This window comes from Vidua macroura, chromosome 6 (assembly GCF_024509145.1).
Source record: "Vidua macroura isolate BioBank_ID:100142 chromosome 6, ASM2450914v1, whole genome shotgun sequence".
Taxonomy (NCBI): Eukaryota; Metazoa; Chordata; class Aves; order Passeriformes; family Viduidae; genus Vidua; species Vidua macroura.
The window spans coordinates 11,873,252-11,896,688 of NC_071576.1; the positions used below are offsets into that span (position 1 = coordinate 11,873,252).

At 38.7% G+C, this 23,437-nt stretch overlaps 2 protein-coding genes across 3 annotated transcripts in view; one reads left to right on the plus strand and one right to left on the minus strand.

Moving 5' to 3' along the window:
* The window catches only part of WDR25 (WD repeat domain 25), a 59,798-nt gene extending 57,751 nt beyond the window's left edge, over positions 1-2,047 (minus strand). For both annotated transcript variants that reach the window (XM_053980017.1, XM_053980014.1), the window contains exon 1: positions 1,960-2,047. The gene's annotated coding sequence lies outside the window, so the exon portion shown is untranslated. The remainder of the gene's footprint in view (positions 1-1,959) is intronic.
* Positions 2,048-2,235: 188 nt separating this feature from the next.
* WARS1 (tryptophanyl-tRNA synthetase 1) lies at positions 2,236-22,838 on the plus strand. Its single transcript, XM_053980018.1, has 12 exons — positions 2,236-2,277; positions 3,001-3,023; positions 5,582-5,796; positions 6,871-7,078; positions 10,418-10,526; positions 11,381-11,500; positions 12,098-12,280; positions 12,941-13,041; positions 14,288-14,400; positions 15,393-15,566; positions 18,727-18,867; positions 20,652-22,838. The coding sequence occupies exons 3-12, from the start codon at positions 5,668-5,670 to the stop codon at positions 20,808-20,810; spliced, it is 1,437 nt and encodes a 478-aa protein (XP_053835993.1). The 5' UTR covers positions 2,236-2,277; positions 3,001-3,023; positions 5,582-5,667; the 3' UTR covers positions 20,811-22,838.
* Positions 22,839-23,437: the final 599 nt, after the last annotated feature.

Sequence of the window (23,437 nt, forward strand, 5' to 3'; positions counted from 1 at the left end):
AATGTAGGCCCTACAAATACTTCTGCAGGAGCAGGACTCTGGAACTTGCAAAGATTACTCATTTAACTTCAGAATTGCATCTATTTGAATCAAAACAACTGTGTTTCACATAACCTACAGAAGTGTTACATGCCTCTAGATTCTGTTATCAAATTTCTAAGCACAGATCCAGAAGATAGGTACTTATTAAGATACACACATTCATCATCACAGATCCTTCCCACGGTAAGTGATCAAGACATTTAACTGGAACAAGGTGACCAATATTTGAGCACATAAAAGCAACAAGATCTCCCTCTAGAGGACATTTTGTCATTATCTGAAGTTTAAGACAGCTATAAGTGACAGCAAAGAAGAGCAAGGAAAAAATCTTTTTTTAATAATACAGCTTCATTTATTCCAACAGTATTTCATTAAACAATGTCAAGGGAAAACAAAAGTAGTGTTTCATGAAAACTTAACTAACAAATCAATTCAAAAACAGTAAATTGAAGCTCCTAGCAGTAAATTGAAACATCAAATAAATAGGAGCTTTGAAGGGCTTTACTTCAGTAATTGTATCAAGTGGTTACTGTTTGTATTGCAGTGCTAAACACATTTCCCAGACAAATGCATCATGTCCAGAGAACAAATACAGTAAGAAGCTGACCTCTGGCTAAAAGCTATAAACTAGGATACACAAGTGGATTGGGTTAGACTTACAAAGTTACTTTAGTTTGTTTTTAAAAAAAAAAAAAAAAAAAAAAAAAAAAAACCCAAGCTGAAATTCAGAAGTGCCAGATAGTGCCTTGCAAACACAAGGTTAAAAATGTTTCCCATGAGATACTTGGAAGAAACTGTCCCACTAGATTTGGTCAGCATAAACCCATCCCACCACACCCATCACCCATAAACCTGTATTTTTGCAACAACAAAGCATCTCTCTCATCTAAACACTTCCCATCAACTTCTCTTTTTAAAGAAACACCACCCAGAGCCACTGCCCTAACCAAAGAAAAATGGGGGGTCGGGGGAACCACAATGTACTTGGCTGCAACCATCCTGCAACTAAACTGAGTTCACTCACGATGTGATGTGCAATGCATTGAGCTAAAACAGAAGTTTGCGGCGTTTTGGTTTTCCTCGGCTTCCACAAGACTGATTTATCTGAAGGCATGGAAGAAGAGTGTTGAGCCTGAGGGGCGCAGTGCCCGCGGATGCCAGCAGAGGTGTGACAAGGCACAGAGCCCCGCAGGTCGCTCACGGCGGGGCCCGGGGCGGTCAGACGGGAGGGGAGGCACAGCCCCACAGCCCCGAGGGGGAAAGAACAAGCTACTGGAGAGGGTTCAGTGGAGGCCACAAAGATGATGAGGGGTCTGGAGCATCTCTCTTATGAGAGACCGTGGGAGACGTGTTTAGTCTGGAGAACAGAGGGGATCGCATCAATCCATACAAACGTCTCAAAGGCGGGGACCAGAGGATGGTGCCAGGCTCTTTCGGTGGTGCCCAGCGACAGGACGAGGAACAAGGGCCATAAATTAAAACACAAGTTCCACCTCAACGCGAGGAATCGCTTCTTTTCATGGAGGGTGGCAGACATTGGGACACGCTGCTCAGTGAAGGCGCCGATTCTCCCTGTCCGGAGACATTCAGCACCCACCCGGGCGCGTCACTGTGTAACCTGCTCTGGGTGACCCTGCCCGGGCAGAGGGTTGGCCTGGATAACCCAGAGAGCCCTTCAGCCCTAAGGCCTCTGCAAACACCCGGCCCGCTCCAGTCCCCCCGGAGCAGCCCCACCCGAGCAAGAGGGTCCCGGGAGAGCCCCGGCAACTGAGGCCGGCTCCTTCCCTCTCCCGCAGAGCCGCTGCCTCTCTCCAGAACCCTGGGCGCCGAAATCACCCGTGGTGCCGGGACAAGGTCCCCCGGCCCCGTTCCGATTCCCGGTCCCATTCCCGCGGTACCGCCGCTCCCGGAACTCACCTGCCGGCCGCCGCCGCGCCGTTTCTAAAAACGCGCCGGGTGAAAGCAAGGCAGTCCAGTCAAACAGTTCCGCGTATCGTAGCCCCCGCGCTGGAGCCGCGTGTCGGGAAGGGCAGGGGTCAGACCGCGGCTCCCTGAGCGGGCAGAAGTCCTCTTCCGCCGCTGCGAGCGGAATGGAGAGCGCTCCTCGGGCTGGTGACTGGAGCAGTCGGGAGGACCGTGTGAGGCAATGGTTCCGGGGGGTTGTGTTTCCCAGCCGGGAGCCGCGCCGGCCGTGCCGGCTGGGGTGATGCAATGGTGGTGACAGAGGAGCGGCGGGTGAGGAGCGGCGGGACGGGCACGGGGTGGGCACCGGGACGGGCACCCGCGGAGAGACCCCGGCGGGCGGGAGAGGGGCTGGGTGGGTGGTCACTGCCGCCCCTGTGAGCGGTGCGAGGCGCCGGGTGTGGAGGGTCTCTGCCGGGCACGTTTTCTCCTTCCCCTTGAGATGCTTCGATGCACTTGAGGGCTTTTCCTCCATTCCCTGCGGGGCTGCCTCGCCAGAGAGTCAGGCCAAAGTGCCCTTTTCCCTGGGAAGGGCAGCGCGGGGTGTCCAGGTCACTGTAAAATGCGTCCCGCCGCACGAAGGGCAGGGCTGGCGGGTGGCTTTGCTCGTCAGGGCGGGGCAGGGAACGCTGCGGGACGCCAGGGTTGGGAACATCGGCATGAGCAGTAATTTTGTGCACAGCCGTTCCTTGCACGGCAGCTTTGCTCTTATGCAGCTGCAGCATAGCCAAGATTCGTGTGGGGCGTTCTGCTGGTCACTCCTCAGTCTTTGAATGGTCACGTTATCTGTCATCTTGGGGAATCGTGCTGCATTTGGTGTAGTTTCGTGCATAAACTGATGTTTGCCATGACTGGGAAGGTAGGTCTGCTATAAAGAGCAGCCTCTGTTGGAGTGCCTCTCAAGGTCTGTTTCACATGACATCTGTGTGGATGCCCAGTTCTTATTTTCTACCTACTTTAATTGTACTTTGTTTTGATTTTTTTTTTTTTTTTCAGGAGGAAAAACAGTTTTCAGGAATGTAAGTGCTTTTTGACTTAGTCTCACGTTCTTTCATTTCCTCATGAAAGCTTGTTCTGGTCTGATGTAATACTATTGTCTCTGAAAGTCATAATGTACTTTTGTGCAATGTTTGTCTTCTTAACTTAATGTGAAACCCTGTTTTTTCATTCTCAGGTCTCTAACTTAGCAAGTCAGACTGCAGACAGTGAAAATTATCATAGATTGGTGATGGTCAGCCAGTTGGAAAGGGAGGAAGATGCAGTAGTTTTCTGATACCTTTGCCAAGGATTATTTTTGAGCTTTGTCTCATAGCAATTTAATATTTTGAAGTGGACACAGGAGCAGTACCCATTATAAGTTACCTGCATTTCATAGGTAGAAAAAGCACACATGTCTTGACTTTCAAGTTCACACTGGATCATTCTAGACTCTGGTCCTAAATATCCTAATAGTTCATTCTCCAATTCCCATGCATTGTTTTTTCCTTCAGATCTGTTTGCCTATGGTATGGAGTCTGTCTGGGACTTAATTTTTATAATATCAATAAGAGAGCAAGAAAAAAAAATCCTGATAAATAGTAGAAAATCCAGACATTTCTTTTTAGTGGTTCACAATTGCATTAATGAATTTCAAAAGGTAAAGACCTGTGTTCCACATTACTTAATTCCTGGCTTGAATTCCAGTAGCAAGAGGGGCAGTACTGAGGTAAATAGAGATAACCTTTAGGTAGCAGTCCATATGCTTTACATTTCATAGTCACAATAGCCTCATGTCTTGTTGCACCACCTGGATTACTTTTGCTACTTCTTAATGAAGATGCACCTTCATTTGAGATTATTTTTTCAGCTTAAATCCATGATATTCCAAACATTTTAAGGAGTCTAGTTTGCTGCTTTCCAGTATATGTGCCAAGTGTCAGGTGTCATTTCAGCTTTTCTGAATGGAGGCAATCCATCAGTAAGACTGTACTGTCAGGAATTAAGTTAAAACAACAAGTCACAATTTGTTCTACACCAAAGAAAATTCTTATTTATGTCTTTATTACTTTGTGAAATTTGAATCCAGTAAATATAAATGACATGTACCTATAGAAAGGGTGTGTGTTAATCTTCATAAACATTTTCTAATTTGCATTTATTCTATACTTTATTTAACACTTAAAATATTCTCTGCTTATGAAGAAGAGGAAGGCAATATCCAAATAAAAATATGTAATTAAATTGCAGGAATGTATCAAAAATTTGTTTGATCTGCTTCAAATTACTTTTTTTTTTAATCACGCTTTTGAACTGCAAAAAGTCCAGGGATCAGATTAGGTTAAAAACTTAAGTATTATTATGTAATCTAAGTATGGTAATCCAAGGGTTAATACAGTAAACAAATTACATTAACAAGTGGATGTATCCACTTCTCAGTTGCTTTCTCAGGGTATTCAGCTGAAGCTGAAATGTGGGAGTATTGCAGCTGACTGGCAAACAAAACCTTAATGATAGGTATGTTTTGGTAACTACCTGGTTACCAAGTTGACCTTCAAAGTTTGCTAGGCAGGTAAAAGCTCTTTACAGTAGCAGCTTAAATTAGCACTATGTACATATAACCAAGGTTATGATTAGACTGATTATTTTGTAGAAGGAAGGCTTTGAAATACTGCTGAACAGCTAATGCAGCTATTATATTAGGTTTTGTTTTGCTTGGATTTTTTGTTTGTTTTAATTCTGGGAAAAGGGAGCCAAAGGAAAGTGTATTTTTACTAACACTCAATTGTTCTGTGCTCCATGCACTGCAGTGGATCAGCAATTTGCCAGGGGGTCTCTCCAGAGAGAAAGACCTTTGAAAGTTTTTTACATGGGCACAGAGCTTCCCGCTGGGTGGACATGGGCACTGCATGGCAGAGCGTGCTTGGGCAGACTGCTGTGTTCTTAGTCTCAGCCATCTCCTCATCTTAAACCATCTCCTGTTGTTTTTCCTGCATAGTTCTGAGAAACACAGGCAAATTTACAGCCTATTGCTGACCTAAGGATTCTTTTGAAAGCAACATTTCTCACCAATCATCAATGTGTTTTGTAACTTCTGGAGAAAAGCCATAATGAAGATGACCAAGCTTTTCTCTTGTGTATCTTTCTTTGGGCTAAAGTACTCTATTACAAATACAAAGGCATAATTTTGTATTGTAGTTATGAAAATCTCATCATCCAGAATTTGACAGAGTATCAGTGCAGGAACATTAACTAATCAGGAATCAGATAGCCTCTACCAGTTGTTGTGAGATGCTCTGAATTGTATAAAACGTATTTAACTATTTTTCTTTTGCCAGGAATTTGACTTTGAAAAGGTGTTCTAGTGTTAAATACATAGACAGGCAACATGAACAGTGATGTCTAAATTTACCTGGTGCTCTTCTCAGTCTGTGTCGATTTTTGTGTGAAACTGAAGCTCGCTGTGTAATGTCTCCACATTTATCAATTTTATATGAATAGAATGTGGTAGGACTCAGTAGAGTTTTTATTTTCTTATTCTATTCACCTAATCTTAAAGACTTACACTAAAGAGTAAAACATACTGCTGTTTGCCCTACAGTTCTCTTTGTTGCTGCTGTTTTGAATCTCCAAGCCAAAGAGTTGGAAGAGGATAAATTCAGTTGAATTGTACCTAAACAGATCTTTATGCAGTCTGGCAAAATGGCTGACAGCCTGAACTGTGATTTGAAATCTCTGAGTCCACTTCAGCTGTTTGAAAGAGTGACTGAACAAGGAGAGAAAGTCAGAGCACTGAAAGCAGGAAAAGCACCAAAGGTATTTGCATTTCTTGTTTTGAGCCCATTCTTTTTTAGTTTAGGTATGTCTTTGAGTGCTGAAGAATTCTACAGTTCTAAGATCTGTTTTGCATTGTGATGAGAAAAACCCTTGTTAAAAACTGTTTATGTCCATTCTGTGAACTGTGGCATACCTGGAGTAAGGCAGTAACTGGCAAGACTGAAGTTTTTACTCTTGAATTAAGAGCAGAGTCCTAGGCTTAGAAGCCTGCTTCATCCAGTTGCCATACCATGTGACAGGATCCAAGGCATTTATTTCTCAAGTAAATTTATGGAACTTGCGTTCTCCCCTGGTTTTAGATGGTTCATGAAAATCTTTTTCTGCAGGCATTATTGTAGACATTATCAAATATGTCTTCCTGTAACTGTACTGACAGTCCCTTCTTAATCTCCCTTAAATAATTTAGTAATTTGCCGTTTATTTCAGGTTCCCTATTGTGTCATCACTATTTTGGCAAGGAGAGCTCAAAATGGTCTTTCTTAATGCATTGCCTGTGGGAGAAAGCCTTGAAAACTGGGAGTCAAATAAAGTGTTGTTCTATTTATTGCTTGCATGAGATTTTACAGTAGCTTTATATTAGAGAAGTCATAACCATAACTTCTTGTTCTAGTTTGTCTTCAAGTCTGTCAATGAATTGTAATGAATAAATTGTTTTAAGGTGAGCCACTAAAAGCGTTGTAAAGTAAATTCGATAATAATTTATATTTTATTTATATACCTTTAGAAATTTATGGTAAAAGTGCTAAGCTTGTTATACCTCTGAAAAGCAAGCAAGCATTTTTTTCCTAGGCAGAAATTGAAAACCAAGTCAGAGGTGCTTTAAATGTCTTAGCAATGATGATGATTTATATTCTAATGAATGAGTAATTGCTTTTCTTCTACATTTGACATTGATGCCAAAAACATTTAAGTAAAACAGAGTTTAGGGTTTATTAATGATGCAATTCAGATCAAAGCATGGATGTGGGATTTAGAAAGGTTGGGACATTAATGTAATTGTCTATTTTAAGTATGTTAAGGCAAACAGTTGTTTGGGTTTTTTCCTTTATTCAGGATGAAATTGATGCAGCAGTGAGGATGCTCTTATCATTAAAACTGTCATATAAAACAACAACAGGACAAGATTATCAGGCAGGCTTGCCTCCAAAAGATCTTGCATTAATAAACAATGGTACAGCTAAAGAAGAGGATGAGGATTTAGTGGATCCCTGGAATGTGCAGACATCAAATGCTAAAGGCGTGGATTATGACAAGCTCATAGGTATAACTCTTCCTTCACTGCTACTAAGGAATTTATGTAAAGTGATCCTAATGACCACAGAAACAGCAAGGCATCATAACAAATCCAGATCAAAACATCATAGGTAACATTTAATTTATGTCTAATCTTAGCATTTCCATGTCTAAAGAATTTGCTGTAAGAGATGAAAATGTCCAAGGTGGAGATTTCCTATGAAAGACTTAAATACTTAGCAAAGAACTTTTTAAAAAATCCAAGTTTTAATGTGGTTTGTTTTTTGGTGTAAGGACTGTTATTAGAAATTGCACTAATGAAGGCGCTGTGAGTATTCAGTGACTGGAATGCAGAAGAGCATTTTGACCAGCCAGAAGGATTCTTCCTACCCGCTCCTCACATCGCTTATAGATTAGAGAAGGCAGGAATGATCCAAAACTAATGCAGAAATCTATTAAGTCTAATGACTTCTTCAGAAGGCACACTTAGAGGCTGCCAATTGCTGGCTGGAGTGAAGGAGTTGCAGCTCATTCAACAGCATGCAGTGTAATGGAAAATATTTCAGATGGGGTTAGTACAAAACTTGCAAAGTTTTGTAATTTAAGAAACAGAGGTCTAGGTAATTTCCTTATTGATTTTACAGTTTGCTGTTTTAATAACTTGTTTGAGTCTAGCATAGAAACAAGTGAGAGAACTATTCATTAATTTCTCTGTTTTTCCTTTTGTTATTATTGTCAATCTTTAATTCATGTTTAGTATGTCAGTTGTACGTTGCTGAGGTCTGCTTAGTAGTTTTTTTTCTCACAATAAAGCATACACCCTTATGTTGCAGTAATCATATTTACTTTTGGGACAGTTGCTTGTGTCAGCATTATTTTAATTCTTTGTGATGTTACTGAGAGATTGTGTCAAATGTATGTACACATTGGCTGAGTCTGCAGGAAGTAACAGGAGAAAGTGGGAAAGGGAGTAGTGTGCAAAGAAAAATATAGGTCAGTGTGAGAGAAGGAAAAAAAAATATTAGAATCTGTAAGTGGAAAAGATCTCTCATAATCTTATTACTTGCATAAGAGTTACAGAGAAGTGATTTGGGTTTTTTTTCCTTGGGGGGAGGGGTCCTGAGCATTTTAGAAAAGGATGAAGTGTGCAATCGTGGTGGCACAATCTCAGGATCTTCCTAAAAACTATATACTATAAATCAGTTCATGCCCTTTTTTTCCAGTAACTGTGTACATAAGACCTTTCATCTTCCATAGAGTGTGGGTTAGCCTAAAGGGTTTTTACTTCTTTACACTACTCTCAGATTAGTGAATTTGATAAATAAGTAATTTTGCTTGTTCTAAGTGCTATGTTGGAAATTTCTCAAAGAATACTAGCCTAGCCACTTCAGGATGTGAAGCAGTTGCTGGTTGATACTGATAAGCTTCCTTCTTTTCCTTCCCTTTTTAAGAATAACAATTAAAGTTATTGTCTGAGAACTTGTTACATTGGCTAGCTCCTACCCTAAGGGAAATTTTTGTGCCACCTATAATCTGTTACTGGTGGTACCTGAGAACGTTGCCACTGTGCTTACATTTAATCAAACACAGATAAAATGAAAGCAGTGTGTGAATTGAAAGAGGTCGTCTTCTCAAATGGTTGTCCTAGATATGCACTTAAGTCTATGGTAGCACAACAAAACAGCCTGAAGATATTATGGGAAGAAGGGTTCTGTCAGCTAAGTACTAGATATGAACATCCCTAAAAATTTAATGATTGGGAATTATTTCCAGGTTTATTTGCTTCAGCACATGCCCACAGATTGAGGTGAGGTGGACAGGCCAGTCCAATTCCACAGTTCCTTCTTCTAGCCCTTCTTTAAGGTAGGATTGGCCTTTGCATTCTTCCAGCCTCCAGGAGCCTCTCCCTGTTGTCATGACTGTTCAGAGATCATTGAGACTGGCCTGGTCACCAGTTACTGTATGACAAATATTAGGGTATACATTTCTCTATGTAGTTATAACAGGGCAGTGGCAAAGAGGAAAAGTGCACAATGAATTTTCAGCAAACGCAAATATGCTTTTGAAAATGGCAGTTCTCAGGACTTCTGCACAGTGAGTTGAAAGCTATATTTTGGTAAAAGCTAGAACACCAGAGATGAAAAGCACACTAGGAATTTTTTTTTAAGCTTTTTTAGGAGCAGTGACTGTGTCTTTGTCAGAAGCTGTTTTAGAAAGGCAGATTATTTGTGAGCAGAGAGCCGAAGATGTTCTGAACATTCAAATAGGAGGAAATAGGTAGGGAAAAATGATCCATTTTTTTAAGAGAAAAGGTGAACATGGGCAAAGAAAGGGGAGTTATGCAGCCTGTGCATGTTTAATAAAGATAATTATGCATTTCCAGTGAAGTGTTCTATACCCCAGAGAGCTTTTCTAATCACTTTCTATGACAGCACATGAATATTTCTAGGGTAGCTAGTCCCAGTTAATCCAGGGCATTTTCATGTTTTCTGTTGCTGTCAGATTAGCCTCTTACCAGTTTCTGTTGATGTGCTGAATCATTTTCATGCTCATTTAATCTCTTTTTAGCATTCATTCAGATTTAATTCTTTTGCCATTTTGTGATGCATTTTGCATTTTATTAATACCATGTTGAATAGTTCTAATATTAAATAGAGCAGAACAGTAGCAAGCAGTAGATTCTTACATAGATTTTTTTCAAACAAGTTTAAATCATAGAGCATTGGCCTGATTATTAAGATCCCAGAATTACTGGGAATAGGGAAAATACTGCTATTTTACTCTATCACAGCCTTTCCTAAACCACCAAGTCGTAAGTCTTACTGATTGCCATGAAGAGCGTTATGCATTTCCTTTTCAAGCCTCTTGAGGGGAGCAGTGTCTGTAATCATATACATATTAAAGAAGAATTAAGTTTGCAGAACAGTATTTGGGGCTGGTGATGTTGTTTGAGTGAAAGCAAAAGAAGATGTTGTCTGGCAGCAAAAAAATCAGACATCAAGAGAAACATTCAGAGCCTCATAGGGATTTTTATTGTATGGCTTAGGCCAAGTTGGTGGTCTGAATGTGTTTCTTTAGCATGGTTTTTTGCTTGGAATGCTTCTGCTGTAAGGAGACTGCAATTAAAGTAATTTGTGGATGGAGAAATACTGCATGTTGTGAGTGAGCTGAGTCTCCTAGCATAGAGATAATACTGGAGGTGACTGCTGGGTCTTCAGGCAAGAATCAGGAAAATTGACTTTGTCTTTTTGACTTGAAGATGTCTTTTTTAATCTAGCCTGTATTTGGTATGTTCTTGGTGTTCCAAGATCTGGTTATATCTATGCTGTGCTTATTTTAATTTTTTTTTAACATTTTATGATTATAGTTCGGTTTGGCAGCAGTAAAATTGACACAGATCTGATTAATCGAATAGAAAGAGCTATTGGGCAAAAACCTCACCACTTTCTACGTAGAGGAATCTTTTTTTCCCACAGGTGAGTTTTTCTTTTATTAAACTTCAAAAGGTCCTGTTGGGCAGAGTTCCTGCAAGAGTTATTGGGAGAAGACTGTAACTAGCAAAACCCATGTGCTTTTATGCCAAGCAAACCAACTGTGCCATTTGAAATTAGCAACTATTGCAGATTTCCCCTGGCAACGCTTGAAACTCTTGATTGCGTGGGTTTCTGATGTGTCCTCAGGAAACCCAAACTGAAGAAATGTGTTCAGAGTGCAGGCTTATTTTGACTCTGTGTCAGCAGCCAGAGGCAGTGGCTTGGCAGAGAACTGCAGGTGCCACTGTTGGTTTCAGCAGGGCTCCCATGCATCTGGTTGAGGTACAGAAAAGGCTCAGGGAATAGTCTTAAGCATGAGCCTGCCAGTGACCTTCACAGTTTAATTGTTAGCACACAGGGGCTTTTGAGCTGTGGCACCAGCAGGTTTCACAGAAGGGCCTGAGCATGACTGAGGGCATGACCTCTGCCAGAGGTCAGCTAAGCTGCTTGGTTGAACCTATTTGAGAAATGGTCCCTGGCTGCTTTGCTAGGCTCTAGAGATTATTATCCAATGAAGTAATTTTAAAAGTTGCACAATTTCAATATTAAGTTTTTACTTTTGATTTCATTTTTCTTTGAGTTTTTTTTGTCCCTGTGAAGACTGAAGGAGACCATGCTTTTCTTAAGTTAAAAAATGGCTAAACAAGAACTTTCTTATTTCTAGGACACCTAACATACTGTAATTTATTTATAAATACTTTTGGCTTTAAAAACACTCCGATTTTGAATAAAGGCTTTTTACTGTAGATATTTCTTGCTAAAGAGTTGTATCTTGTTTTCTCTGTTTTTTTCTCTAGAGATATGGACCAAGTACTTGATGCTTATGAAAATAAGAAGCCCTTTTACCTTTATACAGGCAGAGGGCCATCCTCTCAGGCAATGCACGTTGGTCATCTCATCCCATTTTTGTTCACAAAGTAAGCTATTTCTACTGGCTGTATTAATCAAAGCGTTTTTTTCAAAAGAAACACTGAATGAACATGGCTTGTGAAACTGCCAAAATGATACATGGCAAGGAGTTCTGATTATGTGACATGAATATTAATGAATTTAATTCAGTCTTACCTTTTCACTGAAATTATTACAATCCCTGCATCACCATAAAGCCCTCTTCCTTACTCCCTTAGCCATGTGGCACTCCTTAGAATTTCTGCTGTTCCTAAAAACCAGTTCCTTACAAGACTCAGTAACATTGCTCTGTAAGGTGCTGCCTGCAGCAGCAGGACACGGAAATATTGGGCTCAAAAAGGTAAAACCTCTTTGAGTTCTGGTTCCTTTGCAACTGGTGACCTCTGTCATGTGTACAGGAAATAGTAAGTGTGAGACTTTCTTCTAGGTAAGTTGCCATTATCATCTGTATAAAACATTTTCTCTGTTCACATAAATATAACAGCATATGCCTACAAAGAGCAGATCTCTCCATATATTATTTAAATACATAAAAATATTTTAGCTGCATGATTTACATATTCATTTTAACTTAATTTAGGATAAAACATGTCTGCTTCTATTAGGTGGCTTCAAGAAGTATTTGATGTTCCCTTGGTAATACAGTTAACTGATGATGAGAAATACCTTTGGAAGGACATGACAATTGAGAAGGCATATGAATATGCTAGAGAAAATGCAAAAGACATCATTGCATGTGGTTTTGACATCAATAAAACCTTTATATTTTCGGATTTAGACTATTTAGGGTAAGTATGAATTTCTTTTGAGCATTGTAGTGAAAAAAGTGTCTGTATTTTCTCTCTGACTTTGACTACCAGCAGTGTTTTAATAAGTGTGTCTAAATTTGAAAGCTTCAAATTTATTTTGAAATATATTATTGAAATTGAAACATACTACTTTTTCTTCTAACATTTTATATATATATATATATTATTTTCATTCTCCTCTATAACATATGAGCAAATACTTATGTGTGCAATGTGTAAATTAGGAAAAATATATTAAACCAGCTAAAGTGTAAAAATACCTAAACCACCAAGAAACTTCCTGATTGATATGCTTAAGATAGTATCAAAATCTCTCAGATGTGTTTACACTTTATTGGCTTTAACAGAAGGCATTGCAGCAACTTGTTGTGATCAATTATTTTAATAATTCAGCATTGAGTGAAGTTCAAAGAAAAATGTTTATAGTAATTATTGGGGGAAGGGAAGAATAAATTAAACTTTAAAGGCATAAAATTCCTGTTTGTAAATGATTCTCTAATTATCATCTCAATTAACCACAAAAAGTCTGAAACTGAGATTTAATCCTGCAGGTTTTTTTACATTCTCAGCTTTTGCAGTCAAAGTTTGTACATATACTCTCCTCCTCTTCTCATTTTATTTTTCCACTTTTTTTTTCAGGACAAGTGCTGGATTCTACAAAAACATTGTCAAAGTTCAGAAGCATGTCACATTTAACCAAGTGAAAGGAATCTTTGGCTTTACAGACAGTGATTGCATTGGTAGGAAATTGTACTAGTTACAAGAAACAGTGCTTGCTTTCACTTTCAATTGAGTTTAATTAATTGATTTTAAGTAATAGTTTAAAGAGTTTAGTGTCTGCCACTCATGAAAAAGACAAAAAAAGCAGGAGGATTATGTTTCTAGGCAGATTCTGATGTTATTGTTGTTCCTTCAGAATAAAACATACTTTACAATGAAATTTCTAGTATAACTTCTACCTTTTTAACTTTAGTAAGAGCAAAATACAAAACAAAAATGTTAAGGAGTCCAAAACAGAGAACAACTTTTTCTATTTTCTTTTTTATTCTTTTGTTACAGTGATTGGAGCTATAGGCAGTCTTACCTCCTAGAAATTTCTCTGCCAAATTTCTAAAGAAACTTGTGAGAAGAAGTTGCATTAATACACATAGGCATTTACATAGGAAAATGATTAAAAATGAGTAAATGAAAAAAATAAGTGCTGAATACCCTGGTTATCAAGGTGCTGGGTAACTCAAGTCTTCTATTTACTTCACTGCAATTGCAGGTTTCTGTCACAAGGCCAAGATAAAAGATTCTGTGTAAAAATGACAATAAATCCTGGATGTTTCTGAGCATTCTTCATCCAGTAATTAGGCCAGTTACAACTTTCAGCGTTCACTGTAACCAAGGAACAGGTTTCCACTTGTTTAAATAGTGCTCTGATAAAGGATGGTATGACTTCATCACATGTGTGTAAAAGTCCACTATTTGCTGTCTGTTCTGATAGGACTTTGATCAGTTCCAGATTGGCCACGTTGGGATTAAGCCTGTATAAAAAACAAAACTGGGTATATCTGAGATGCTCCATGGGTACAGAGTGCTTATAGCAGTGATTTAAGATCTTAGAGGGAAGCTTATGTGAAGACTGTAGCAATTCTGTTATAAAGTGAAAAAAAATGAAAAGCTTAGTCAATTCTGTTTCTGGAAAGGACAGATAGTTCAATGATCAAGAGAGTATGCAGTGATGAACTTTTGCTGAATTCAGTGTGGTCGCAGCTTGCCTTCTGTCATTAATTTCTATGTCAGTTGAAGGTTTGTTGACATTGCAGAAGGTAAAGGCGAAAAGGTTTCCTCAGATAAGGCAGCAGTGATGGATAAAGATAGAGCTTGGTCTTCAGCTAAGTATTTGGATGATTCACTTGTGCATTTTATGTACTGCAAAAAATTCTCTCTATTTATCACTGCTCCTCTTGATTGATTAGCTTTTCCAAACATGTTTTTTAGGTAAGATCAGCTTTCCTGCTATCCAAGCTGCTCCGTCCTTCAGTTCATCATTTCCACAGATATTCAATGGCAAGGAGAATATTCAGTGTCTTATCCCATGTGCTATTGACCAGGTAAGAAAATCATATTGCTTAGTTAGGTTTTCATGGATTTGGGTTTATATCGTACCATTCAGGTTTCATGGTGATGTCTCGAGGCATCTGTAAAACATTCCTGCAAGGATCTTTCTGAGGTAGAAACTGAAAGACGTAAAAGATGAAAAGATGAAGGATTAACCCAACAATCATGTATTCATCCAGTCTTGGATCTCTCTTGATCTCAACTCCATTCACACTGAGCTGACATCTAGGAAAGCAAAGACTGTAACATCTATGCAAAAGCACACCGACATGGGGGTAGGAAGAAACTTTTGGCCATCTCCATGGTAACTTGGACAAGATGGAATGAGCTCAACGTGCAGCATAAGAGATTTCTGTTGAACCATGGGGAAAAACCCTCTCTCAGTAAGAGTAAAGAAGCACTGAAATAGTTTGCCAGAAAGGCTGCAGAAGCTTAAGAATTCAGATTTAGAGAGAGAACTGAAAGAACATCAGATACAAATTAGAGTAGTAGGGTGTTTACTAAATAAGTAGTATTTCTAGGAATCACATCCTGCACTGTCTGAATCTTTAGCTATTTTAGTCACAGGGACAGACACTGGAAGATGATGTAATCATATTAATCAGCCACAATATTATGAAGTAAAATTTCACTTTGGTTTAAGTCACATCATCAGCATAGCGCTGCCAGCTTGTTTGCTGATTTAGATCAGATTTTCTGCTGGTTGTTAAAATGCTTTGGGAGAAAGCTTTCATCTTAGACTGCATCCATCTCCAGGCCTATTAAGCATAGTTTTAGCAACTATCTGTATTAATGTAAAATTTTGTAAATATGCCTATTACTTCAGGGAATCAGAGTGTACAGCACTATGGAAAAGGGAAACTGTTTTTTTCAGTTTTTGGTTTTTTGACATCACTTTTTACGACATGAATGAGTCAGCATCAAGCAGAATTGATTTCAAATCATATTTTTCAACTTTATTCTGTGCTTTTATTGGTTGTTTCAGGATCCTTATTTTAGAATGACCCGCGATGTAGCACCAAGAATTGGACAGCCTAAACCAGCCTTACTCCACTCAGTTTTCTTCCCAGCCCTACAAGGAGCACAGACCAAAATGAGTGCTAGTGACCCAAACTCCTCCATCTTCCTCACTGATACACCCAAACAAATCAAGACAAAGGTAAGGACCTGCAAAACCTGATAGAATGAAGCATTACAACAAAAAGAAGTCACAGAATCATAGAGTCATTTGGGTCAGGAAAGACTCTTAAAGTCATAGAGTTCAACCATAAACCTATCCCTGTCAAGTCCACCACTGAGCCATGTCTATAGGTATCATATTAGTAGAATAGTGTCCAGCTTCATCAGAAAGTGCTGCAGAGGTTGGCCCACAGCTCCTACCTGACACTCCTTTGATATCCCCCTCAGCTGTCTGACACTCCCTTCAGAGGTCCTTCTGGTTGCAATGACAGTTTTTAGTGTTTTCCTTGAACATGTATGAATCAGGTTTTCTATACATTTCTTGGCAAAGCATCTTCAGGAATTGACTGAGTTATGCAAATTTAGCTAGACTATGAAATATGATCTTTTGCCTTACCAGCTAGTCTGACAGTACAAATATTAGCTGGGATAGTGTACAAAACGTGTTTGTTTTTCTGATACCTGCAGAGCAGTGGTGTAAGAATAGGAGCTGTGGAGGCTCATGCTCTTAAAATAATTATTATGTTGCCATAGGTTTGAAATCTGACAGGCCATGATGTAAACCTCATATACAGCTCATTGTCTTGACTGCTTGACTTGACTCTTTGTTGGGAGCACCAAACATTATATGGTGTTAGTTACAACACAAGTCAGACCTTTCCTGCTGCTTGAGAATCTATTGTTGCCGATTCACAAAGAAATCTGCTCACTCCAATTTACAAATAACCATTATGCTGAATTTAAACTCAGAAGGGGTATTTCCTTCTGAGTATGTTCCTAAGTTCAGAGGAAGATTGCTCTTATCTCATGGCAGATGGTCTAATTTTGCAAAAGTTCACTCATGTTGTGGTATTTAAAGAAAATGAAAATCAGTCCTTGGGAAGGAATTTATAGGCATGAAACCAGACATATATAACAGACATAAATAACTGTCAAGAAGAAAATATGTTTATGTTGTTTCTATTGAGCAGGCTTGGATTAATTCTCTTATGGTGAGACTCTCTGACAGCCACCCCATAACGCTGCATTCTCTTCTGTAGAAACTGATTAAGCAGTGCTGTTTTGAAGAATTGGAATTCTTCATGTATTTGGATTATAATAATTCCAGTTTATTTGCACAGTTACAGAGTTGCTTTAAAAAAAACAAAGTTGTAATTTCAGAATAGAGAATACATGGTTAATGGTAATACTGGTAATATTCTTCCATGTTTTTTTCCTGGCAAGTAATATGTGATCTGCAATGAGATCCACATTCAGAAGTCCTAATTTTACTGTCTTTAAACTAGTTGAAAAAATAAAAAAACAATTCCAGCTACTAGGAATAGAAAAGACATAAAGAAAAATCTGAACATGATGTAAACTGTTGAGTAATGGAGGGCAAGCTGAGATTTATTTCAGCTTCTGAAGCCCATCAGAAACAAACCTTTATGGAAATACAGCTCGAGTGAAAGACCAAATACTGTTACAGCAAATAAATAAAATATATATTAGGAAAGATGACTTCTGGTCATGAATGAAGGTTAAAAAGAGAATGCTACACTGGACAAAATAAATACTGCTTACAGCATTTTTCAGATTATTGGTACATTGCTAATTTATAAGGTTCAGAACTTACAGATAATGGAAGATAAAAAATTACTATGTATTGGGAATAGCTAAGAGGATTCTGGGTAATCTAATGAGATGAGTGGCAGCATTTTAATAAACTATTCTTATTGTACCTATCAGCAAATTACAACTCAGTTACTTGTTTGTTTTCCTATAAAGTGTTATTTAGATTTTATGTTTATAGACACATTGAGGGATTCAGAGAAATTCAGGGGGAAAAAAATCAGTGCATCACTATGGATAGGTCACTGAAACCCTCAGTTAATGAGTAGATGCCAGAATATGTAAAAAAAATGAATTTGAGATTAGGAAAGGAATCATTCTGTGTTTGAACAAAAAATGCTTTCACCTGGCATGTTGTATTTAATCCTTCTCTGTTTAGGAAGAGCACAAATTGTAGAGATAAAGGGCATTGAAAAAATTTCATGCAGGCTTACAAAATCTAATAAGGAGGAAGGTCAGTGCAGAAGAGTATGTAAAAACTTCATTTTACAGATGCTGAGACAGCTGTTCAGGCTGCCCTACAATAGAAGAATAGATGTGTGTGGCAGATGGCAGTTCATTGCCTTAAAATATCCATCAGTGCCTGATTTCTGATTGTAGTTCGTTGCCACAAGACTTCGTCTGTAACTTGGTGCTTGGAGAGATTCAGAAAAGCACTAGACAGTCTATGCAGGTAATAGGAATGTTCATAAATTGTAAATATATAACAGCTCCTAGATACCAGAACTAAAAAAAAAACCTACTTCATATGCAAACGTGTCTCTTGGCAGGTTGATTATGGTATCTCAAAAGATACAAGAGCTAAATGAAAGCTCAGCATATGGTTAAGAAATACTTTTTTTCTTCCACTTAGCAATTTATTTTGTTTAAATTTGTAGAAAGATTAGAATCCTCAGAGAGTTCTACATATGTATAAATGCTCAAAGTAGGCCAGTGACTTCTGAATTTAATGGGAATGGGATTAGCAATTACCTCTGTTCAGTAGTGCTGTTCATCTGCCTATAGGAAACTGTGCTTAAAAAAGAGGGAGGCTGTCAGCAAATATTCCATTTTTAGACTGAACAATTGGGCATTGGTGTGATTTTAAGCATTCTAGACAGACTTCTGTAATGTTTAACTTTGCTTTCTCTTGTTTTTCTTTTCCCCAAACAGAGATAAGGTTATCTCTAGAATTTCTGCAGTATTTTCCATGCCGCCTTCATCTCTTCCAAAATTAATTTCTTGATAAAGTAAATATCTTAATTTTTGTTACATGAAGTACATTTTCAGCAAAAGGGACTTAAAACTTTTTTGACTGAGTCTTGGGTAGATTATCTTTAATTTTCACTTATTTTTTTATTCTGATTATGCAGTCGGAGGAGTATGTGTATAGCCATTTTTCCCTGCTGGGTTCTAATTACCTCCTTTTTTCAGTCCTGAGGCTCTGCTTTAACTTGTCCCACTCATTCCTCAGCTAATCCTTAGTGAAGAATTTGGAGGATCATGACACATCTGTTTGCAATAAAGTAATCCTGATTGTGTTGTTTCAGATTAACAAGCACGCTTTCTCGGGAGGCAGGGACACCATTGAAGAGCACAGGAAGTACGGAGGCAACTGTGACGTTGATGTGTCTTTTATGTACCTGACTTTCTTCCTGGAAGATGATGACAGGCTCGAGCAGCTGAAGCAGGTGAGTAACCAAACTGCAGGCAGGGTTATTCATTCCCTGCTGTGAGGACAAAGCTGTGCCTCAGCCCTCAACAGAGCTGTAGCTCAGTCCTCCTGTGAACCTTCTCCAGGAAGGTGGTTTTGGTGTTAGTCTCATGTTCTCCATCCCTTTCAAGTTTCAGTATTAGTATCTCAGTTTTTGTTTCTTTGCAGTGTTCTTTCTCACAGGCCAATCTGTCTCCTTGAAAACACTAGGGATTTTTTTTGGTTTAACAGGAATCTCCAACATTCTGTAGGACAGCATCTTCCCTACCTTTCAAATGAGGTCACCTTGGCATTAGTGTTGTTTTAATTGTATAATGCACTCTGTCTGTTCCTTATTATAAAGTACCTAAACATTCTGCAAAACTACAAAAGCTCATGTCTAGTTTTGGTTTGGTTTTGGTTTTTTCTCATCATCACAAGAAATTTAATAGCTCTGAGGAATTGATTCATTGATCCCAGGCAAAAACTGCTTCATATAAGTGGCTTTTTCTTTAAGCCTACCTGGCAGACTTCTGTCCCCAGAGCTGGTAGCAAGCCACTTTCCTTCCTTTCATCACCAGTACTAGGTGATGTGTTTTCTCTGGAAGGCAGGAGCTGCAGTAGATAACACCCATGTCACATTGGTTTATCAACTTTCTCCTGCTGGGAACAGCTGCAAAAAAAATCAAGAGCTGCAGATTCTTCTCCAGCCCTCTACTCCTTCCCACACAAGAGCAGGGTTGGATAGCTACTCTTTTCTGTGCTGTTGTAAATTCCTTATGGAAACCTGAAGCACATTTGGCTTAATGAGATTTTTTCCATTGATCTCCAACCGCTGCAAGAGTGTCAGCCTAAGTCTGCTGCAGAGCACAAAGCCTGGCCCACAGCTTGCAGCTTGCTGCAGTGGTGCCTCAGAACCTGGGTAGAAGACATGAACTTGCCCACTGTAGCAGCATCAGTGCAGCTGCTTCACGTGTAGCATCAGAGGACGCTTCCAGAGAAAGTAATGTTGGTGTTTTTATAGCAAACTAACAAGCAAAAAATAACATACACACCTCAAACCACACCATTGAAATTGCAATTCCATTTGTTCTTGTTAATGTATTTTACTCTTGCTGAGTGAACATAAGCAGCATTTATACCTTGAACAGGTGTTACAAATGGCTTGATGATGAGGAGAGGTAATCATGTTTATTGTCATTTCAAATATAGCTGAACTGTCCCAGCCATGGTTGCTAAATGTGGCTGAACCAATAGATTGTTGGCCTGTGCCTCTAAGCTAAAGCATTTCAGAATTGAGCAATGGAATGGATTACCAACTCTGAATATGACTACAGTGTAAACATAGATTCTGAGTGTTTTTGCTATAAAAAGGATATTTTAATCACATCTAGTCTCTTACCAAACGCAATGAGAGAAAAATATGAAAATTTGTACCTGTAATTGAAAAAAAAAGAAAAAAAGGCTTAGACTGTTTATTTGAACTGGGATTCTGGAGAGGAAAATTGCAGTTTCCTGCAAGTAATTACAGGATTTCCTAACTAAACTAGTGAATGTAGTTTATTCAGAACTTAAAATGTCACATATAAAGTTTGCCAGCTGTCTTAATGTTTTAACAGGCAACAAGCAACTCTGCAAGTTGCATTTTCAGAGTGATACCAGATAATCTTCTAAGGCATGTACTTACTTTTAAGTAATCCAAATCTGTCTTTTAAAGAAATACTGATGACTGAGTCTTTTTGTGAATGGCAGCATGTTCAGCAACCAACATTTTCTTGACAGGCCTACACCAGTGGGGAATTGCTCACAGGGGAGCTGAAGAAGGTACTTATTGAAACAATGCAGCCCTTGGTAGCAGCTCATCAAGAGAGAAGGAAGCAGGTCACAGATGAAATTGTGAAGCAGTTCATGACTCCAAGGAAGCTGGCTTTTGAATTTTGAAAAAATGTATATGTAACTTAGCACTTCATAATCCACAGCCAAGTAATTGTTGTCTTCTTTTGTGTGTCATCACTCCCTAGTTATGGACAGCCTGTAATTGGTGCTTTATAAATAATGAGTAAATGATCATGAACAGCAGAGTACAGAAAAAGTTTAAAATAGGACTTGTATCTATTTAAAATCAGAATATGCAAGACAGAATTGATCAGTCTTGCAGAAAAGCATGTATGTCAGCCCAACGTTGTATTTAAATGTATTTCATGTTGAAAATATAAATAAAATTTCCATTTGATGATAAAGGCTAACTTGGAAATTGTTTTAAATATGTTGGTAAGAGGTCATATCTCAAAGTAATAAATAGTAGCTCAATTTTCTTTTGTACTATGTACCTTGGTTTACTAGATTTACATCTTCTTGGGCTGCTGAGAACATGCTGCACACAAAAAAAGTAGTGAATGTTACAAAGTGGGATCAATACAGAAAGAGTGGACATCTGTGATTTGAACACTGGAGAAAGAATATGTCAGATTTGTCTTGCTATCACCTTCCTCTTTGACATTGGGCAAGTTGCAGAAATCTCACTGTACTTTATTTCTGCAGCTCTTTACCTCATCTGAGTGCCTCTGGAAGGAGGAGGTCATCAAGAAGTTGTCAGGTCCTTGATATTCTCAGGTGGAAGATAGCATAGAAATGCAAATATTAGTTTCTAGGTATAAACAACAAGTGTTAAATCATGATGTGAAAATTGAAGTCACACTGGACACAGAGATACTTCTAGTACTGTCTGTTTTCTTTCACTGCACCAGGAGGTTTAAACTAGGGATATTTATTTTAGGATGTATTCCAGTGAGAAAATATACTTTGTTAAAATACCTCATGTAATATTTAATTATCTCCTTTCTTCAAAAGAACTTCAATGTCTTTGCTCTGATTCCTGGAAGAAAAATCCAAATGATTAGCTATTTGTTTTGATCTGAACAGTGCTGAGTGCAAACTGTTAGATCTGTCTTGTATAGAATAGAAAATTGCTAGCCCAGGTGTAGTCTTAGCAAAGGTGGTTTTATGTGATGTAGATAACACAGGTGGGCTAACCTGGTTATGTTTGTTCAAGGAACCAAGGAAAAGGCAGAAGTGCAAGGCAAACCTAGGCTTATTGCATGAGTTTCAAACTTGTGCTGGAAATAGCAAGGCTTAGCTTTTGTCTTTTTATTTACAGTTTATGTGAGCTGACATTTCTAATCTAATGCCATTGACTTCAGTGAAAATGTTTCCCAGAGACTGTCTCCATAACCCACAGGCAAAGCATCTCAGTGCCAGCAAGGGCTTAACAATGAGTAGAAAACCTTTTTTTTTCCTAGAAGTAGTGCAGCAATTCTTAGGGGGAAAAAAAGCAGCTTCTTAAATCCAGTAATAAATAAGCTAAGTCTTAATTACTTTAGACTTTAATGATGACCTTCTTGTTCTTGCAGTCTACTCTTTGTCATCTTTGAGCCATACATAAAAGATAAGCCTTAAATTGACTTTAAAAGTGCTTTTACAAACTTATAATGCAAATATATTGTTTAAAATATGCAGATTTGTTCTGCTAGATTTATTTCATTAGCTGAGAATTAATTTTATTATTCAGCAAAGGGAAATATGCTGTAGGAGAAACAGAGCCGTGTTCTAGATAAGCAGATGGATTATTTTATAATAACAACTGAACTATGTTTTGAAAGCTCTAGAAAGGAAAGTGATAGTAAAACTATTTAGTATTTGTTTGCTGTACAAGCACTGTTTTCAAGTCCTCTTAGGAATTCATAATAATATGCTTCTGAGATGGTAGTTTCTCAGAGGAGTCTTGATGAAATCCTGACTCTGTTGCAATTATGGTTCATGTCCCAGGGGTCATTTTAAAGGTCAAGACAAGGCAGTTTTCAAAAACACACTGAAATGTTATCAGACATTGTTCATTACATTTTCCTCAATTTGCTCATTTTGTCCATCTCACTGTAATAAAAATGTAGATTAAAGTCTGTATCAAGCTTTTTTTTGTTTTACTTTTGGTTTTTTAAGCTTTAAATTACCATTACTCTGGTTTTGACCTCTCTTCCTGCCTTTCTAGGTGTTAATTTGTCATCTGATGTAGCTGGTCCTTGTTTTGAAGTGTTGGGACAGGGTGCCTGAGAACCTCCTTTCAGGTAGACTTCAGACTGCTCCCAGACTGAACTAGTAAGGGTCAGTTGTCCAGAGAGGACCTGGTCCCAGGCCAGACTGGATGTTGGATGTCCCTGTGCACAGCAGGCAGCTCTGGGATGGGGGAAGGTCAACGAGACCTGTTTGCAGTGACACCTCAGTGGGTTTGGTTGAAACTGGTGCTTAAGTGAAGCACAGTGGTCACAATTTCTGTGCAAAAGCACAGATTCTGAATAGCTTCCCACAGCACTTCTACAATCACCAAGAGGAAAGCTGAAACCTGCCTGGATATTCATGAGCATTGTCAGAGCAAACAGGAGCTGTCAGCAGCATGGAACCTGATCCTGAGTGTGATTTCTAAGAATTTTTTTTCTCAAGGCCACCAACTTTGTTGCTGAAAGAAATTATCTGTATGGCAAGCTGCAAGGCAAACCCAGTATCAGCACAGCAAA